This window comes from Petaurus breviceps, unplaced genomic scaffold, assembly GCF_028583685.1.
Source record: "Petaurus breviceps papuanus isolate PSGF00001 unplaced genomic scaffold, PetGlider_PUasm1.0 128, whole genome shotgun sequence".
NCBI lineage: Eukaryota > Metazoa > Chordata > Mammalia > Diprotodontia > Petauridae > Petaurus > Petaurus breviceps.
In genome coordinates, this window is record NW_027185664.1 from 4,732,970 (window position 1) to 4,754,721 (window position 21,752).

General features: G+C 39.5%; 1 protein-coding gene across 1 annotated transcript in view; it reads left to right on the forward strand.

The window, feature by feature from the left end:
* Nucleotides 1-13,904: 13,904 nt before the first annotated feature.
* Nucleotides 13,905-21,752, forward strand: part of LOC138172292 (alpha-protein kinase 2-like) — a 160,531-nt gene continuing 152,683 nt past the window's right edge. Inside the window, 2 exon segments of the mRNA XM_069102000.1 lie at nt 13,905-14,898; nt 19,132-19,249. Coding sequence (XP_068958101.1) covers nt 14,790-14,898; nt 19,132-19,249 — 227 coding nt within the window. The 5' untranslated portion in view covers nt 13,905-14,789.

The following is a 21,752-nucleotide window of genomic DNA, read 5'->3' on the forward strand; positions in this document are numbered from 1 at the left end:
AAAAGAAAGAGAAGAGGAATGGCTCCATAGCCAGGGTCTCTGAAAGAAAAGGTAGCTCTAAAGGATGGAGTGGCTCTAACAAATGAAAATTTGACAATACAATTGTAACCCATTGTGTGATTTTTCTTCCTGGTGGAGATTGTTTACTGAATGCTTCTTCTTGTGAGAGCTCAGAGTTGATGAGAATCTGAGAGAAGACAGGTCTTGGTCTTCTGACTTCCAGCATCAAGAGAGAAGACAGATCGTGGTTCTAGATTCTCTTCAGAGAGAGATCCCTGAAGGGAGAGAAAGACTCTGGGAAAAAAGGAGCCTCCACATAGCATATGGAAAAGGAGCATGGAGTAATCAAGCTCCACTAGTGAGGAAAGCCTTCTCTAAGGGGAATTTGAGCAGCATGTTCCACGATGACAAATGATCCTGAGAAGGAAGAAAAGGGAGATAAGCAACTAAGGGATTAATGTGGTTGAGGCATACAAGGCATGGAAGGAAAGGCATGTGAGTAGACCAGGCATGAACCTGTAACAATAGTATCAGGGTGGTTCAAACCAAAAAATAACAGACAGTTGCAAAATATCATATGACTGATGAAAGAGCTCTTTTAGGTTTATTTGAAGGGAAAAGAAAAAGAACAAGGAAAGGAGAGGTTCACTGCTTGGGGCAGATGATTTAAAGTTAACATATGACAAAGAGAAGACAAGGGTATCGGCTTCTGCTCTCCTGCCATCTACTCCACAAATCTTCAGACTGGAAAAGAGAGAACAAAAATTAGGATAAGCAGGGAAATGATGGCTGCACTAGGTGAGGAGACAGTGGGAGAAGAGCCCCTGGCGACTTTAAATGGGCTTTTAAAGAACTTACAGATAAGAGTAAAAACAAAACAATGCAAAACAACCACAACAAATGTCCCACTGTTGATATACTGAAAAATAATGGGAAAAAGGGAAGGTTACTGAGGCCTGGATCCTAGGCGAAGTATAGTATGGTACAAAGAATACCAGAGTTAATGTCAGAGGACCTGGGTTTGAGTCCTGACGCTATTACTTATTGCTTATGTTGGTTGGTGGGATACAGAGATGCAAAGGACCTTACAGAGATGTAACGGAGAAGGGGAGGGGAGATCAGGGAAGTCTTTACAAAGGAGCTGAGCTCTGTAATTCTTGGGGCAATATAGATTCTGAGATGCAGGAGAAATGCATTTGAGGTATAGGGGGACAGCTTGAATGGCTTCACAGAGATGGGCGGTAGATTGCTGGGTACCATGGTGGATAAAGTCCTAGATTCAGAGCCAGGAAGACATGAATTCAAATCCTGTCTCAGACCTTACTTTGTAACTTTGGCAAGTCGTTTAACCTGGTTTGACCTCAGTTTGCTTATCTGTTATAGTACCTACGTCACAGAGTTCTGGTGAGGATCAGATGAGAAAATATATCTAAAAAACTTTGGAAACCTTAAAGTGCTGTATGAATGTTAGCTATTATTGTTACTACGCCTATTGTTGAGTTTGTGAACAGCTAGTAGGGAAGGTAGAGTTCATGAAGAAATGTATTTTTTTAAAAGGACAAGTAAGTAGGAGCTAGTGAAGCCAGATTTCACTCAGCTTTTCTTTATACACACATTTGAAACAGCAGAGTCTACATCTTCATCTAAGTAATAAAAAAATATTAAAATGTCACTTCTTTTATTGGACCAGTAGATCAAGAGAAAGTTACAACATACATTGGTTTCATACAAGTGTTTGGTGCCATCTCTCTCTCTTTTTTTTTGGAGGGAGGAAGGTAGGGCAATTGGGGCTAAGTGATTTGCCCAAGGTCACAGAGTTAGTTGTGTGTGTGTGTGTGTGTGTGTGTGTGTGTGTGTCTGTGTTAAGTGTCTGACGCCAGATTTGAACTCAGGTCCTCCTGACTCCAGGGCTGGTGCTCTATTCACTGCACCACCTAGCTGCTCCCAGTGCCATCTCTCTTAATATCCTTTTGTACAAGGTGGAAAAAAAATATAGGCTAGATGACAGTAGTTCTGTAGATTGGTTTGAAGTTGAATATTGTCATTGAAGTGTGGGTTTATAGATTGTTCAATCTGGAAGAATGGTTTCTAATAGCATGTCACTGAGTTTTATTCTTGACCCCCAAGCTTCAAGATTAAGTAACTCCACACAGAGAGAATAGAATAAAAAAGGGCTGGATAGGGTCAGTTCAGACTATATCCATAAGTTATCCACCTTGATAAGGCAAGTTATCCTAAAGGGTGGATCTGAGAAACTCCTGGAGAGGAGAGACCTCTCCCTTCTTGCGGAGACACGGCCTCTGGGAGATGGAACAACCCACCCTGATAATCATCAGTGTGTACCTGAAGCTGTTATTTTTAAAATCTATTCTTCTATTTTATGATACCAGCTACCCATGGATGGCACTGAAGGTGGAATATCCAAGTATGGTGACAACAGGCCCGGTCTTGGACTTTCTTTGCAGTAATATGTGTGTCCAATCAGAGGGAATGGTACAAGAGGGAGCACAGGAAAGCAGGATGTGCCTCTAAGAACCTTGATATTGGATATAGTGGTTGTGGACTTAACTAGCATTATAAATCCATATTATGAATAAGCATCGATCATAAGGGCAAACCTCTTGACCTTAGATGGAGGAAGAAGACCAATATAATTAATTTGCCAATCAGAGGCAGGCTGAGAATCAAATGTGATCATACCATATTGATCCTTGAAAGGTAGACACTCTGGCTGACATGAGAAGTATCAGTGGGTAGAAGAAGCTACATCATTCTTAGTTAAGGAGATCATATGTGCCTTGAGGCAGCTAGGTGATATAGTGAATGGAACAATGGACCTAAGCTGGAGTCAGGAAGACCTGACTTCAAATACAATCTCAAATACTTGCTAGCTGTGTGATGCTGGGCAAATCCCTTACTCAGGTTTGCTTCAGTTTACTCATCTGTAAAATGGAGATGACAATAATAGTATCTAATTTCCAGGGCTGTTGTTAAGCATCAAAATTAGATTGTTTCTAAAGTGCTGTTCAAACCCTAAAATGATATATAAATACTAATGATGATGATGATGATACTGTCCTATGCCTACTCCAACATGGCATCATCACCCTTCTATCAGATTGATGAAGAACCCAATCCCCTGTCTCTGCTTTCTTGTAAGGGTATCGATCTGATTATTTAGTCTGGCAGATGAAGTATGACTTGTCTTATGGGCACCAACCTAACCCACAAACAATGAATGCTAAGAAAAGAATCAGCAAAGTTCTTCTTCCATTGATCCTGACCTTAAAGAAGAGAGCTTTTAATTATGCAGATTATTCAGTTCTGTTCTCACCTGGTTGCAGGTTACAGGTTATCCAAACCCATGGCCAACAGAATTAAGTAAAGATAAAATTTATTATCTTCTTCCCTCAAGTCTCTCTCATAGGCTAACCATGAAACAAGACCCCATCCCTTAGGATGGAAGTTCTTAACCTGGAGTCTATGAACTTGTTTTTAAAAATAGTTTGATTACAGTCTTACTATATATGGTTAGCTTTGTAATTCTATGTATTTTATTTTATGAATTGAAAAACATTATTCTGAACAGACCTTAGGTTTTATTAGACTGCTAAAGAGGTCCATGACCAAAAAAGGTTAAGACCCCCTGCCTTAAGTTATCTCCAGCACTGAATTTATAGCAGCTGAAGTCCAAGTGCATATACCATTCTCATAACAGGCTCGATCATCAGTAAACCAGGCAAAATAACCTTCAAGAGCTAGGGACCCACTGGGTAAGCTAAACAAGGGCTGGAACTGAAGGTTTCAGCCTTGGGCAATATTACAGCCTGTTCATGAAAGATACCAGAACCTGAAGGGTCTAGGTGATTATGATCTTGGATGGACTATTTTGATTTAACAATGTAAGTTTCTTGTGTTCTACTCATCTTGCTAAGGGACCTATCTTGTACTTCCCCATTCATGATGGGTGTTTCTGAACCAAGGGTAATATCATACATCACCTGTTCAGTAGTAACCTAATATTCAGGGTCTAATAACATGAAAACAATTGTTTCTCAAACATAACATAATAGGTGGCCACTTCAGGAAATTAATGGTCACTTAACCTGGACACTTATCTTGGTCTGTATGCATAGACACTCCAGAAACATGGGTCCCCAAAGGATCATAAGGGCCCAAAGGGAGAAACTGATTGTGAGCCCCCTTTAAATCTTCCAAATTCTGTTCTAGTCTCCTCTCAAAAAAAGAAAGATTTTTGATAAATAAGAGCAATTTTAAAAACCTAGATGAGGAATATCTGGGAAAACCCAAAGAGTTCAGTAAGGCTTTGAGTTTCCTTTTTAGTTTTTTTTTTTTTAATCAATTGCTTTATTACCTTCTAGTTTACATCATTCATTTCCACAAGATTTTGAGTTACAAATTTTCTACCCGTTTTTCCTCTACCCACCACCCCAAAATAGCGATCCCACTGAATATCCCTTCCTCCAATCTGCTCTCTCCCAAATCTTTTCCCATACCCCCTCCATCTTTCCAGTAAGACAGAATAGATCTCTATGCCCCAGTGCCTGTATATCTTATTTCATGGTTACAATATATATATATATATATATACACATATATAATTTATATATGTATATATATATATATATAAACATTTGATTTTAAAACTTTGAATTCCAAATTCATTCCTTCCTCCCTTGTCACCCACCCTTACTGGGAAGATAAGCAATTCAGTATAGATCGTACATATGTAGCTATGCAAAACATTTCCATAGTGGATATATTGTAAAAGACTGACTATATTTCCCTCCCTCCTATCCCACCTCCCACTTGTTCTGTTCTCTACTTTGATCCAGTCCCTTTTCAAAAGTGGGTGCTTCCAACTTCCCTCCCCCTCAGCCTGCCCTCCCTTCCATCATCCCCCCTCTTGTCCCCTTCCCCCCTAATCTCCTGAAGGGTGAGATACCCTATTTAGTGTGTATGTCATTCCCTCCCTAAGCCAAATTCAATGAGAATAAGGTTGACCCATTCCCTTTTGCCTTCCTGTTTTTCCCCTCCATTGTAACCATTTTTCCCTTGCCTCTTCTATATGAGACAGTTTACCCCATTCTGTTTCTCCCCATCTCCTCTCATTATATCCCTCTCTCACCTCTTAATTTCACCTTTTAAGTATCATCCCTTCCTATTAAATTAGTCCTGTGCCTTCTATGTATACTTGTACACATACACACACATATGTATTCATATGCCCATATAGCCTCCTATATAGACATATATATGTGTGTATATATATATATATATAGACATATATATGTGTATATATATATCGATATATATATACACATACACACATTTCTATTCCCTTCAACTATTCTCATACTGAGAAAAGTTTCATCAGTTACAATTGTCGTTTTTCCATGTAGGAATGTAAATAGTTCAACTTTGATAAATTCCTTATGATTACTTTTCCCTGTTTACCTTCTCATGTTTCTCTTACTTCTTGTATCTGAATGTCAAATTTTCTATTCAACTCTAGTTTTTTTCATCAAGAATGCTTGAAAGTCCTCTATTCCACTGAATGACCATATTTTCTCCTGAAACATGATACTCAGTTTTGCTGGGTAGGTGATTCTGGATTTTAATCCCAGCTCCTTTGACCTCTGGAATATCATATTCCAAGCCCTTTGATCCCGCAGTGTAGAAGCTGCCAGGTCCTGAGTTATCCTGATTGTGTTTCCACAATATTCAAATTGTTTCTTCCTGGCTGTTTGTAATATTTTCTCTTTGATCTGGGAATTCCGGAACCTGACCATTATATTCCTAGGAGTTTTCTTTTTGGGATCTTTTCCAGGAGGTGATTGGTGGATTCTTTCAACCTCTATTTTGCCTTCTGGTTCTAAAACATCAGGGCAATTTTCCTCAAGAATTTCTTGAAGGATGATTTCTAGGTTCTCTTTTTCGATCATGGCTTTCAGGTAGTCCAATAATTTTTAAGTTATCTCTCCTGGATCTATTTTGCAGGTCAGTGGTTTTCCCAATGAGATATTTCACATTGCCTTCTATTTTTTCATTCGTTTGGATCTGTTTAATAGTATCTTGATTTCTCATAAAGTCACTAGCTTCCATTTGCTCTAATCTAATTCTGAAGGAATGATTCTCTTCAGTGAGCTTTTGAGATTCTTTTTCCATCTGGCAAATTTGGCTTTTTAAGGCATTCTTCTCCTCATTACCTTTTTGAGCCTCTTTTGCCATTTGAGTTAGTCTGTTTTTTAAGGTGTTATTTTCTTCAGTCAGGTTGTTGACTCTCATTTCATAATTTTCTTGCATGGTTCTCATTTCTCTTCCCAATTTTTCCTCCACTTCTCTTATTTGGTTTTCAAAATACTTCTTAAAGTCCTCTATGGCCTGTAACCAGCTCTTGGTTTTCTTGGAAGCTTTTGCTTCAGGAGTTTTGACTTCTTTTTCTTTCTCCTGTTCCATGCTTTGATCCTTTTTGTCCTCAAAATAGGAGTGTAAAATTGGATTTCTCTGCTTGCTTTGCTTCCTTTGCCTGCTCATGTTGCCACTCAATTACTTGACTTTTGAGCTTTTTGCCACAGTAGAACTCTGTTACCAGAAGCAGGAGCTTTTTCCCAAATTACTGGGGTTTTCTCAGCTGCTGAAGGTATTAGTTGGAGGCCCTCTATGAAGCTTCCACACGCTCTGGCAAGCTGGTCATGCACTCCAGGACCTCCATCCTATACCGCAATCCAGATCCAAACAAGTTAAAGCAGGAGCGATTTTACCCTGCAGACTGGTCGCTTGGTCCCCCTACAATCTGCAGGCCAGGAGCTGAAGCTGCCACGTGGCAGCAGCTGCATGGCTGCGGTGCCTCAGCAGCTTCTCCCTCCAGGGGATAAAGACTGGGCCACACTCCCAAACTACCAGATCCTAATGTCCACACTGCACTGACCTTTCACTTTGTCCTTAGCATCTATGTGTTGATAATTCTGAAAACCGCGACAGCTGCTGGTGATCTGAAGTCTCTCCAGCCAGCTACTGGTCAGGCCGCCCTGAAGCTAAAACCTCAGGCTCTCACTGGGCTGGGCTTGGCTCCCAGAATGCTGAGCTGGCTACTTCCTGCCAGCCTGCTGGGCTGTCCTCAGTGGGATGTTAGCTTCTCTGTATCTGTGGGTTCTGTAGCTACGAAGTTTGTTCAGAGTCACCTTTTACATGAATTGGGGGAGGTGGAACTCCTTTTTAGTTTATAGGAGAACAAATATCAATAGTTCATTTCTTCTTACATCTAGAATAATCTAGGTTCTTCCCTTCCAATGTATTACCAAAATTTTAACTGAATGGTCTAGATACTGATTTTCTCTGTGGGTTAATCTCCAATCCCTTGTCTCTCATATGAACCACCATCAGATCTAAGGCTTTTGCAACTGTGGCTTCATTTGATCCAGTCAGAATTATACCATCAATATAATGGTGAGCATCAATGACCTCAGAAAGTAAGGCCCTTTTGAAGTCTTTGCCCTGAGAGAACCTGTGGCGATATGAAGGGGAGTTAAAATAAGAATGAGGAATGATGCTGAGGGTATGCTGAACTCCTTCCCAAGTAGAGACAAACTAATTGATCTCAGCCACATGGTTGGAGAAAAAGGCATCATTGACAAAATCAATAACCCCATGCTGGGACCTGAGTAATCTTGTACCATGCTTATGAGATCAGGAATGGCTGTAGCAATCAACGTGATGCCTGGAAGATTCAACTCCCCCCACAATCATTAAAAGAGAAATTTTTGTAGCAGAATACTCCAGCCCCCTTCATCTTCATTACTAGGGAGGAAATATCTTTCACTATCATCACTACAGGGGACAGTTCAGACAACTCTAAGGGCTTCCATTTAGACCTATCAAAAATATCAGGCATAAAAGCTACTCTAAATACCCAAACTAGTACTGAATTCCAAGAACTCATAATATCCACAGCCACAAGACACTCCTTTTCATTTAGCCCCATAACAGAGGCTCAAACAGAGGGACTTCTATTCACTTCTACCTGAACAACATACTCCTTCCCTCAGTAGTTTGTTATCTCAACCTTCAATAGTAGTAACCCTAAAAACTGTTGAAGGTATCCTGTAAAAATAGCAAACTGGCTGCTTTAGATATTTGGTGTCTCCTCCCCGCCAAGCCCCAATAACTCAGATATATGATCTCCAGTCCCAGGGTCCTGCAACAATCCATGTAGTCAGGAAAGAGGGAGAGGAAGGGGTGAGCAGCAGCCTTTGCCCCAGGGGTATTCATTTCAACTGTCTCTAAAATCTAGACACAAAGACTTGCTTAGAAAGACTGATAAAGTAGGATAGAAACTTTGAGGGATGTCCTAAATTTTGGTAAGGCGGAAAGACCCATGCTTCCCTAGTCCTGGATGTCCTGAAACAATTTTACCAACACCCTTGTAGGTTGACTATCAATTTCCTTATCCATCCTTTGTTTTAAAAACTATATCCATGATTCTCTATAGGAAAGAACACTATCACTACTATGCATCTAACATGGCAATGAGCATCTTGAATAACTTAATCAACAAATATTTATCACTTGCCTACTATGTGCCAGGTAGAATGGGCAGATGAGAACAATTTGTTCCAGTGGCCATGAAGGTGTCTGAAGCACATGCTATGGAGCAGTTAGAGCTTGGTCAGACATTGAAGACACCAAGGTCATCCACTGCATCCCAGGCCATTGCCTGCTGAACTGACTTTTGTCTTGCCACTGGACTTTGATGACTCTGGAAGAGAGTGGAGTTGATGACTTTGTGCAACTCTGCCTCACTTAAATCCAATTCACCAGCAAGTCAAGACATTACCCTGTGAAGTCATTGGTCCTCTGAAAATGAAGGACAAGGGGGTGGCTAGGTGGCACAGTGAATAGAGCACCAGCCCTGGAGTCAGAAGAACCTGAGTTCAAATCCGGCCTCAGACACTTAACACAAAAACTAGCCGTGTGACCTTGGGCAAGTCACTTAACTCCAAAGAAAGAAAATGAAGGACAAACAATAACAGCAATGTGCCAGGCACTGGATTCCCTTGGACTAGTCTAGTCTCTCTCAGTTAGAAAATGATAGCTAAAATAAGGAAAGGAGTCGATGTTCTCCCCACATCCATTTTCTTTGGTCACCCCACTTACGGGCCCTGGCTGTGGAACAGTAAGTCAACAAACATTTGTTATTCACATATGATGTGTTAGACACTGGGAATGCAAAGATGAAAAAGATTCTGAGAGGCGGAGGGAAGGAAGGGGGTGGTTGTATATGGCTCACAGCTGAGACGGGAGAAGAGGCATGTGTAAAGTCAGCTCCTCCTCCTTCTCCTCCTTTGTCTCAAATTCCACAAGGTTTATTCCTTTAATTTAGGCATTTGGTCCCTCCTAAATATGAATTTCCTATCAAGAAGGCAGCCTTTTAGACTCTATTAAGGCAAATATACTTAGAACTTCATTGGATCTTATGATTTCATGAAAGAAGATACTCTCTCCACTGGTGCCTCTGGTGGAACCCCTCCACGTGGCCTTACCCTTTGTCCTTCTTGTCCATGAGTTGAGATCAATTCTTTAAGGAGGGTCTACCCTGCTAAAACCCTCTGCTGGAGTATTACATTGGAGTATTACACCTATCGAAAATATCTGGCATAAAAGCTACTGTAAACACCCAAACTAGTACTGAATTCCCAGAACTCATAATGTCCACACCCACAGGACTCTCCTTTATTTCCTATCTTACTTATACAGAAGTGGTTCACTTCCTCCAAAAGTTCACTGGACCTTGAACAAAGTTCTCACATTGAATGTCAGCTGTTAATAATGGTAATAGCTAGAATTTATCTAGCATATGAAGGATTGCTAAGCACTTTACAAATTTCTCATTTTAGCCTCACAACACCCTGGGGAGGTAGGTGCTATTTTTTATGCCCATTTTACAAATAAGGAAATTGAAACAGGCCTATGTTAAGTAACTTGCCTAGAGTCCCACAACTGGTAAGCCTGACCCTGGGATCTCAGATCGTCTCAACTCCAGGTCCAGCACTTTATCCATTGTGACAGCTGCCCAGTAATATAATTGTTATTATTATTATATATACACAAACATAAATATATCGTGTATGTATACATATACACATAATTTATATTGTAAACCATAAGGTTTACAATTTACTTTACAAATATTATCTCATTTGATCCTCACAACAACCCTGGGAAGTAGGTACTATTATCATTTTAATTTTACAGGGGAGGAACTTAAGGCAAATAGAGGTTTTGACTTGCCGAGGGTCACTGAGATAATAAGAGTGTGAAGCAGGATTCAAACTCAAATTCTTCCTGACTCCAAATCCAGCACTCTACCCTCTGTGCTGTGCCTAGCTGCTGCAATTCTTAGCATTCTTAAGCCTCTTCTCCCATGTTTCACTGCCCTTTCATGGGACAGGAAGGAGGTTCCCTGGTTTGGGTTCATTTTGTATTTTTAGCTATTCTGTGGATCACCAAAGGCCAAAGGATTCATTCCCTTTCTAGTTATAATTGTTTCATACTTAGCTAGGTTGATCTTTGGGGAGCAAAGTTCATTGCTGAGACCATAATTAAAGGCTTTTTACTTGGGTAAAAATTATTAGTCCTTGTGCACTGTTGACACTGACTTTGGGAATTCAAGGTCACATTCACGCCACTGAGGCACCAGAGGAAGACTTTTCCAAGGAGAAATCATGTACATTTTAGCATGAATAAGAGTTTGGAAAGAAGGTCTTTGATTGGAGGGAAAGAAAGTTCAAGAGTTATTGAACAAGAGGTTGGGAAATGTCTCCATAAAAGATAAAGAAGAGGGTAGGGTTGAGGGAGCTTGAAAATTAAATTTGGATGTAGTAGCAACCTATAGCCATAAAAAAAACCACTTTAAAATAATGATAATAATAGGTAACAATGACAGAGTTTTAGGATTTGCAAAGCATTTTACATATATTATCTCATTTGATCCTATCAACAACTCTGTGAAGAAGGTGCTATTATTCTCATTTTGGAGATTAGGAAACTGTGAAAATCTGCTTCCTTATTTTAGTTGTACATTATATATTTATAATAGCACAGTATTGCTTGCCTTCCCTATCCTAGACAGCCAGAATAATAAGGTCCAGTCTTGGCATGTCTTGGACTGGAAGTCAAGATGCCTAAATCTGAATACTTATTATTTCTTTAAATAGTTGTTTTGTCAGATAAATGACTATATCTTTAGAGCTCAGTTTTCTCAGACATTAAATGGTGGTTGTCCCAGGAGAGGGGCCTTTAAGCCCTCACATTCTATGATTTTAATTCCCTTAGACTTACTCTTTCTCTGTTCTTCAGGATAGCCCTAAACCAGCCTGCCCCACTACGTACTGGAGTAGGGTTGCCTTCCCTAATTCTCATTAGAAAGGGCATGTATTTACAAGCCTGGAGATTTAGAACTAGAAGGTTTCTTAGAAATCCTTGATGTGAACTCAGATCTTCTTAACTCCAAATCCAACAATATATCAATTACACAATGCTACTGCTCAGATTAACAGTCGTTAAATTTTAAGATTATTCTGCATAAGCAGAACCCAGCCTACCTATGGTGAGAAATTATCTCTACTGCAACATTAACAATCAGCTCCTAAATATCTGTTCTTTTTCTGTGTGTTGTCTGGGATCCATTTCCTATCACCTGGGGGTGACACAGGGCCTTCCTCCCAGAAGCACTTCTCCTTGCTGACAGCAACCACAGTCTCCAGTTGGCTCATGGCCACAGGGCAGGGAACCCCATTTAGGTGGATTTACCATCTAAGATTAGCTAATACCCCACCACTGTTCCCTTCCATTCATCCCAGTAACTTCAGGTTGACTGTACATGTTGGACTCACTCTGCAGCAGAGTTAAATTCAGATTAAAATAGCTGCAGTTAATCAACCTCTTAGCATTTATCTGCAATGATTCTTAGCCTCAAAGAAAGCCTCAAATAACACTCCTTAGCTATCATCCTTCTTCCCTGGGTACAGTCAGTGCTCTGTGGTTGCAATATGTGCTAGCCAAGATGATGAGAGGAGTCAAATGAAGTGCTTTTTTCAGTATTTTAGAACATGAGCAATCGAGAGAAGAGATGCAAGTGACCCAGGTCGAGATGGTCCTGATAACTTTGTTTGTTCTGTCATTCTCTTACCTTGATTCTAGGGAGAGGGAGAGATGAGAGCTCTTTCTGTAATAACAATGGCAGGGTGGGAATTACAAAATAATGGGAAATTCTTTTCATGGGTTCATAGGAATATCATTAAAATTAGCCACATTTTTTTTTAAAAAGTCATTATGATAAGTCAAATGAAAGTGAAATGGACAGGTAGAGAGAAAAATGACCCCAAGCCATGCCAATTGTTCTGAGCATCAGTTTATTGAGCTGGCCAGCAACAGTCTCCCAAGGAAACCTTAGGAGAGCTGCCCCGACCATAGGGAAAGCGAGAATATTTAAAGTCAAAAACCGCCTAAAATAGGTGTGGGAAACAAAGTTAGTCTTGTGGGAAGTAAAGTTAGTCTGACAATGGTAGATAAGCACATCCATTGTAGCCAGGCCTTGGTCTGGACAGTTGTATAGTCCTTGCCCTGATTAATTATGAGACCCCGATGTCCAGGATCATTCTGACATCTTTTCAGGAAGTATGGCCAGGTCTGTTTGTCACAAGAGAGGGGCTCCTGGCTAAGCATGTGCGAGTTCAGGAAGAATTCAGTAATTTCCAAACTTGTTACATACAGGAGCTTACTATATGAGGCCATGGGCATTTCAAAGGGAAGGTTACTGACTGGAAGGTGTAAGGTCTCTTTAAATGTGATGATTGGGATTTCATAGTTACCTTTTCTACAACCATTTTCAAAATAATTGGCTTATTCCTGACAAAATTTGATATACCATTGAAGGGTAAAATATACTTTGCTTTATTGGTGATTGTTGAAGGTTACTTCCTTTGTTTCATATGACTCATTTCATACTATTCCCCCTGCATCTCAAGGCTCCTTCAGGTACCAAAATTACTTCAGTAGTTTGTACTCACTCTCAAATAATCACAGTTAAACGAAACCTTAGAAGCCACATAATCTCTCCTGTTTCTGAAGGAAAGATATGTTGTATGAGGCAGTTATCCTCAAAGTATTAACCTCTAATTGTTCATTGTTCCTAATTAGGTCCTGTAGGGTCAAGTAGAACAAATTCAATCCATCTGCCACAGGATAGCCCTTCAACTGTTTGAAAATAGACATCTGCCTGTATATGTATTCCCAGAGCTTAGCACTGTCTTTGTAAGCACTCAACGAATGATATTCATTCATTCATTTATTTATTTGTTCATCATGTTCTGCTAAAGCCTCTGGTTCTCCAAGCTAACCGTTCTCCATCCTGGCTGTGCTTCTCTAAGTGTCTTTCAGTTTCTCAGTGACTCAGATCGAACACAGTTATTTCAGATACCCTCAGGGCAGGGCAGGGCAGGGCAGAGGGGGAAAGATGTGAAAGAGTAGGTAGATAAGGTAGAAAGCTCAAATAATGATTTTTTTTCTTTTTACAAATATTGGAGATGCATGAGAAGAGAAGATGACTGAAACAAAACTGACAGATTCAGTTCGACGCAATGCAACAAACACATTATTATGAACAAGGCACTGTGCCTGGCACTTACGTAATAAAGAGAATAGTAATTCACATTTACGTACTTAGTGCTTTATATATATATATATATCTTTGGTTCTCACAACAATCATCTAAGCTAGAGGGTAGAATATTATCATGCTCATTTACAGATGAGGAAAGTGAGCTTTAGATATAAGATATATATCTTGTATAAGATAGCACAGCGGATAGAGCACTGGGCACAGAGTCAGGAAGACCTGAGTTCAAATCTGGCCTCAGACACTTTGAGACCAGATATGAATTCAGAAAGAAGAGTCTTCCTAAATCGGCCTGGCAATCTGTCCTGAGTGCCTGAGGCACCTGGCTGCTAATAACAGCTAACACTTATCTAATACCTATCATGTGCCAGACACTGTGCTAAGCACTTTACCAATATTATCTCGTTTGATCTAAATGATCAAAGGCCCTGAAATAGGAAAACCACATTGGGATAAGCATAAAGAACAGTAGTCCAAATTGGGGACAATATGAGATAGTGCTAGACAAGTAATTTGGAGCTTTTGGATAGCCTTGAATACTGGGATAAAGAGTTCACACTTTATACAGTAGGCAAGAGGAGCCATCAAAAGTTTTTGAGCAAAGCAGTTCTGTGATCCAAATCATGCATTAGAAGATTAGCATAAGAGCCATGTGTTGGAGGGAGAAGCAGAAAAGATATGTTTCAGTATAGAATAGACTGCTAGTGTCGGGTGAATCCCTCCATCTTGTTTCCACCAGGTTTTTCCTCTCTGTCTTAGTTATGCATACTTAAGAGATTTTGCTAGTCCAAAGGTAGGAAAAACAGGTGGAAAGCCTAATCTGGCTCACAGGAAGTAACTTTGTGGTAGTGTGTAGCATGGTACCAGGCATACAGTAGGCACTTAAGAAATGCTGATTGACTTACTAACTTTGACTTTAGAAAAGCTCACCTGTCCCTATGAATGTTCAGTACCCAATGGAGATGATTCCCCCAAGTCACACTGAGGGGATAGAGCTTTAATCACTAAAATTTGAATATATTCCAGAATTTAGTATGAAGAACAATTAACAAATCAGACTTTATTCCTCCAGATTTACATGGAATGAAAGGATGACGGACTCTGAGCTGGCCCCGAGGAGCCCTCTGTGTTTCCTCTCAACTTTACCTTCTCAAAAGGTTCCTGAGCAGTCAGATCTTGTTCTTCGCTGCACAATATCTGGTAATTCTCACTGGCTAATGAGCATCTGAAACCTAATTGCAGAAGAGTCCTTTTGTGCTTTTCCATTGATGTTTTAATTCAGTATACTTATCCATGGTGCTTCTTATTCTTTTTCCGAGGCAATATTTTTCATACATACCTACCCTCCCTCCTAAGTGACTATATATGAACCTGGGCAAGTCATTAAACTCTGTTTGCCTCAGTTTACTTAATAAAAGCACCCACCTGGCAGAGTTATTGGAAGGATCAAAGGAGGTAGTATTTGTAAAAAAAAATGCTTAGCACAGTACTTATGGCATAGCAGGCCCTATGTAAAAGCTCATTCCCTTGGTTTCCAGGTGCAACTGCCTGAGGGCAAGATTGCAACTAATAGAATTTCCATTTTTGTAGTTTCCTGATTGTTCTTGGCAAAGCAGGGTGGATACTTTAAAATTTGACATACAAGAGCAATGGGATCCATTGCATTTCACCTGTTTTGTTGCCCTTTCATATTATTATCTGCGCTGATCCACTCTTAATGATCTGCGGCAGCTAGTATAGATACCTGAAATCCACCGTTAATCCAAACCACTTTGTTTAAATAATATCTTGGATCTTTTTCCTCATTTTCTACTTTATTTTCCTACTAGAGCAGCCACCAACTAGCATGACTTTTTAAATTAATTTCCTTCTCCCTGTTTGCCCTCTTTGAGAAAACAAAAACAAATGAATAGATAGATGGATAAAACTTGAGTAATCTGTGAATAGAGGAGAAGCGAAAGGTCCGGCTAATTGGCAAATGTAGGAATAATGGAGCTGCCAGTATAGCGATACCCTTTGTGACTATGTTCACTTTCTAATAAAATAAATTGAAATTTGTGTAAATTAGTTAACCGTTCTATCCCCTTAAATGGGCAAGGAGGTGCCCTCCATTTATATTCTTGGATATAAATAGGAAGGAATAACACTTATTTACTTTCAAATAGAATTATAGACTCTCAACTCTGAAGGAGACTCCTAAAGATGATCAAATACAACCCTCTTCGTTTGCACATTGGGAAATTAAGACACCAAGAGTTTCAATGCCATGGTCAAGTTCACGGGTCTAAAATGAGGTTTCCTGATTTCCTGTCACAGTAGTTTTTCCAATGGCCTAAGGTTCCTTAACCTTTACTATATCATGGATCCTTTTGCCAGTCAGGTGAAAGTTTATAGACACTTCATAATAATGTTTTAGATGCTCATAAAAATAAAATACAGAGGTTTAGAAAAATTGTGCTGAAATAGTTGTTAAAATGTTTTTTTTAATTCACTGATGTCCAGGCTAAGAACCTGTTTTCTAGAGCTCTTTCTATAAATTATCTAATCTGATCCTTTTAACAATTCTGTGTTACCTTGAGAAATCACAGGATTTCTTCTACTCAGGGGTGGAGCTGATCCCAATTACAGCTTAGCTATACTTTCCTTTCAATTTATTATTCTCTGGTTTCTTTTCCACTCTTCTTCTATCTTTTACCCTTCACTTCTCTCTCATTCCTTCTTTCCTTTTCTTTTCTTGTTTTTTGAAGTATTTGAAGCCAGAGCTCACAATACCATATCTATATAACATAATATCAAACTTGCAAGTGTAAAGTAGATTAGGATTGTATTTAAGGGGAAAAAAAAAGTATGATGATTCTCATTTTGGAGTTGAAGAAACTGCAATTCAGAAAAGTCACATAACTTGCCCAAGATTACATAGCACTTTGGACACCTGGACCAGGTCTTTTGACTCTAAGTCCATGACCCAAACCTTTTTTGGTATCCCTTAATCTAGGTCTTATATATTTCATTAGAATGAGGGTAGAGAAACAGAAGAGATGCAGCAGCCTGTACTTTCTCAGCAAAGGTTATGCTATAGGCCTGTTTTTGGCAGAGTTGTGGAATGATTTTTCTTAGGTGACTTCATGGGATATATGCATCTATAGTTTTTAGGTTATGCATCTGGACTAGGACAGAGATAGAGGCAAAAACCTAGATTTTTATTAGCCCCTCTGGCACTCAGAATAGATTTCTCAATGTTATCCAAATAGCCTCAATGTTACAAAAACTTACAGATTGGACTTCGCCTCCATTGCATCTACTCTCTCCCATCCAAGGACTGAAATGATTAAGTCACTTGGTGACTATCAGAGTCCAAGATGATGATTTTCAATATATAGTCTATAGGTGGGCCCAGCCTATCCAAGAATTGGGTTTGATTGTATTTCAGTGAGTTCCTGACAATACAGGGAGGTCCCATTTATATGTTATTTTTGTCATTTTTACTCCCCAACCAACGTCTGTGCCCTCTAGCAATTTGTTCTGCTGCTACTTATGGCTCTAGTGTCCTGACAAAGTAACTGTTTTAGTTATACAAAGTATCTGTCTTAGCAAGCACCCTAGCACACCCAGCATGGCCTGCTAGCACAGGTATTTTCATCTGCTTTTAAAGGAAAGACTGTCCAAAAATGATTTACTACTTTTAATTACATTCATCAGTTCAGGGGAAAGGTCATCACCTTGATGACCCTGTAGAGGAAAATACAAGCAGAGAAATGAGCACAAAGACGGGCTCCAGCTGTCTGAACGTAGCAATATTGTCCTATACTTTAAATACATCACTGGATCGAGGGAGCACAGACATCTAAGCAGTTGTGGGGCTCTTAACAAATGGCCACTCAGTGTCTCAATCAAGAAATCAAAAGATCCTCTTCATGTACAAAACCCCAAAGTAAAATGCCAACCTCCCAGAATACATAACAGAGACTCGACCTCTGACTGGTGAATTATCAGGGTTCAAAAGAGATCCATCCTTCAGATGTTCACAATTTAACCTAAGCCTGGGAAACCGAACTCCAAAAAGAAGACAACAAAAATCCAACCTTGCTTACACGTATACTATTTTATACTTTCAAATTTAATATCATCCTGCATAGATTTAATAAAGTGAGCTCTGCCTTCAAAAACTTGCTCTATATGAATCACATTGAAAAGAAAAAGAAATGAATCACAGGAGAAATGAGGATAATAAAAACTGATTGAAAGGGAACCATGAAGTAAAGGGGTAAAAGAGGGTCAAATGACTCTAAGGCCCAAACTGGACTCACCTTCTCTAACGGATAAAAACAGTCACAAAGAAGCAATTCCTATTTGTTTAATCATTTGCTTGGATGAGGTACCCGTGGAAGTTATACCCATAGCAAGAGCCCAGGGGAAAGGCATGTCCTGGCTTGCCAGCTTGTCTGCCTCTCACTCAGCAGATCACTTACTCAGGCTCCTACCTGAAGGGACAAGCCATTGAGGAGGAATTTGTCTCATTTTCCAGGAAGGACATTCACAGCATGCTCAAAGGAGGCAGTCAAGAAGCAGCCATTAGAGCTGAGGTCAGGGAGATAAAAATGAATGAGAGACCTTTGTGGACTTTTTCAAGCTCTGCGATCTTTTCTCTGTACATGTCCTTGCTGCCTTTATCTTGTGGTCTCCCTCACCCTCCTTTTATTTTTTTCTCCTTTAAATGTCCTTAAAAGGATAAGAATCACTACCTTTAATGATAGCTGGGGCAGTCAGCCAGAAATTCCTAGATACATGATATGAGAGGATTATGAGCACATTCTGGAAGTGAATTTAAGATGACCAGACATTTCAAAGTCCTGATACTTTTTTTTTTCTCCTGTTGCAACACCTTTAAGGATTTCCCCTGAGATGGAAATTAGTTTAAGAAAAAAAGTCCCCTGGGACTTTACATAGCTTATACCCAAATAGTAGCCCAACCTAAAAGTTTCATAAAAATGGGAAAAGAGCCCATAGGTTGCAAATTCCAGGGTTTCGCCATATCCACCCAGTCAGCATTGCCTAATGTTGCACTACTGACTAATGAACTCACTACAGGGAGAAAAGTATAGAAAGGGCCAGTGATTAATTTCTGGCAATTAAATTAAGAATGACAGGACAGCAGCACCTACCCAAGCAGCCTAGATTCCTTAATTCTTAGGCACTTTAAAGGAAAATAATATTTGTAAAACCAGTTTAACTCTTTTCTCAGTCATCCCCTTAATTTCCACTAGAAACTAACTTATGTTGAAGGCATTAATCTTTTCGGTCTTACTGACTTATGGTACTGTCCATACTGTTCCCAGGGCTATTCAGTGTGATCACAGCTCAGCAAATTTTTAAATTTTTTTTAAAACATCTGTTTAAAGAAAAGAAAAGCAATGTCCTAATTTCTGTTACCAGGTCAGCCCAAGCCAGACGTAACTTGGTATAAAAATGGCCATGCTATTAGTGAGTCAAACATCATTTCCAATTATGAAATCTTGGAGAATCAGTATATCCACATGTTACATTTATATAGGTAAGTGGCTGTCTCTCTGTACACTGTTTATTAACAAAATCTGTATTCTGTCATGTGTTGGCTGTTGGGAACACATGGAAGCAAGGCCAGAAAATGGTTTCTTACTTCTTTGCTGACTCACGATTTCAGAGGACTGACTTCCTTCCTATTGCTGGTATTAGTAAAGTTACTTAAGATGCCGTTGGTTCTTCTGGGTAACTTGATTATTCTAGGTTGTATTATTTGGTGCCATTAATGATATTACAACTTGAGTGTTATGAGGAATCTTTATCCAAGCTATTCAAGGTATTTCTCTGAGAGGAAGGAGAGGTTAAAATGTTAGGTAACTAGAGATTGGTGCTTCAGTAGTTTGGTAAATCTGTAATTTCATCAGTGTGAATCACTCCATCCAACAATCCAGGTCACAACCCATCCTCACTTTCTCATCTTTTGTGACTCTGACTCTGTCCTATAAATTCTTCTTTTGTGGTACAGTAGAAACAGCTCTGGATTTGGAGTTAGAGGACTCAAGTTCAAATCCCAAATTTGCTACTTAATACCTATGTGATGTTGGATGTCACTTAACATCTCTGGTCCTCAGTATCTTCATCTGTACCATGAGGTGATTCAACTCCGTGGACTCTACTAGCTGTATGATCTACTTAATATGTTGGAAGCTTTATAGCCCAAGTATATAGCAGGCACTCAGTAAATACTTTCTGATTGATTGGTTCCAATATCATCAAAACCCAAGAAATGTTCATTTTAAGTTCTGACCTAGACAGTTGTGTATCAGTAGAATGGCATTTTAAAATCTGATGAATTATTTTAAAATTATGTGTCACTTATACAGTGGAATGAGAACAGTAAGAAGGAGGAAGAGTAACTGTACTTAGTGGCAGGGCATTGAGGCAGAGAGGAAGAGCGAGAAGAATCAGGGAGCACCAGAGCTTCGTGAAGTAGAAAGTCGGAACACTGTGGTAAGAAAGAAGAAGGGAAATTAGCTACAGAAATTTTTCAAAGAAACTTGTTAGGTGTGCTGAACCTCGACTTTTTTCCTAATGGATTTAAATTTCTCATAATTAAATAAGCCATTTCCAATCTCTTGGCCTTCCACTGAGCAAACATGACGGATGATGGAGAGGATAGGGCAATAGACGTGAAAAGGGTATTTTAAATGCTCTGGAGAAAATCTGCTATATAAAAATTCAAGGCTGAATTATTGTATTTATACCAAAGAGAACTGTGAAATTTTGATACTTTATTCCCTGAGCATTTTTTTAAAAAGTAGTTTCATTTATGCTGAAATGTTGCATGAGTGACAGTTCTGAAAATGAATTATTTGAAAAGTCATACAAATGCCTTTCAAAGCCTGTTTGTTATTCGTTAATGAAAAGGTTGGCCTCTTTGTCTTTTCTTGCCATTATCAATAAACCACAAACCACAAGATTATCCTCAGAGTGCCCCAAAGAAAAAATGCTTTTCTTTATCTACAAGGGTTTCCTCTTCAGGTCATTAAATTTGAGTTCTTCCAGATGTCAGAAGCTCCTATTTTTTGGCTTTCTCAAGGCCTGTTTCTGGTTTTAAGAAGTCTAATCCCTAAAACTTTCTTTGTTGCAAGAGGCACTGAAACAATATTTATTTTCCACCCAACCTTTCTCTTTCCCTAGGCACTCCCTCCCCCAATCCTCCCTTCTTGTTTTTTTTCATGCTTTCCCCTTTCACTTAGTTAGACCAGGTAGGTTTTGACAAACGAGGCAGCTTTGGTGAGAATAATCAATGCTTATGTGATATTTATACTTATCCGATGATCTGGGCAGGGAGGAAGAGAGATGGAGTTATAGAAAACTAGTTTCCTTCCTTGCTTCCTTCCTTCCTTTTTCTTTCCTATTTTCCCCCCTTTCCTCTTTCTCCTCTGTCTTTCTGTATTTCATTAAGAAAACCACTAAAGTATACCTTATAGTTTTATTTAACTTTCTTTCTGGGAAGGGGGTTGCTTGTCTATTGAGAGGGAGAAAGAATGGGAAAAATGATCAATGTTTTCTATCTCATAGTGAAAGAAAGACTGTGGCTTATTCAAATACAATATACAACAAGGCAGCAATGGAGCAGATAAAAATCAAGAGAAAACAGGAACCCACACCTAAAAGGCTACACCCATTCTTACAACAAATAAGTTTTAGTTTGATTTTTAAAAACCCAACCAAACTTCACTAAGAAAAAAACAGTTTATAGCAACAGCAGGGAAAGCAGATGGATTTGCTCAGGGACCAGTCAGGTCCCTGAGCAAATCACAGTGGAGGGAGGAGTGAGGGTGGAAGGGAGGGAAGAAAGGAGGTGGGGGTGGATGAGAAACAGAGGGAGAGAGACCGAGAATCAAGGAGAAACGTGAGAGAGGTGGAGAGAGAGAGAGAGACAGAGACAGAGACAGAGAGAGACAGAGAGAGAGGGAGAGAGACAGAGAGACAGAGACAGAGAGAGAGAGAGAGAGACAGAGAGAGAGAGACAGAGAGAGAGAGACAGA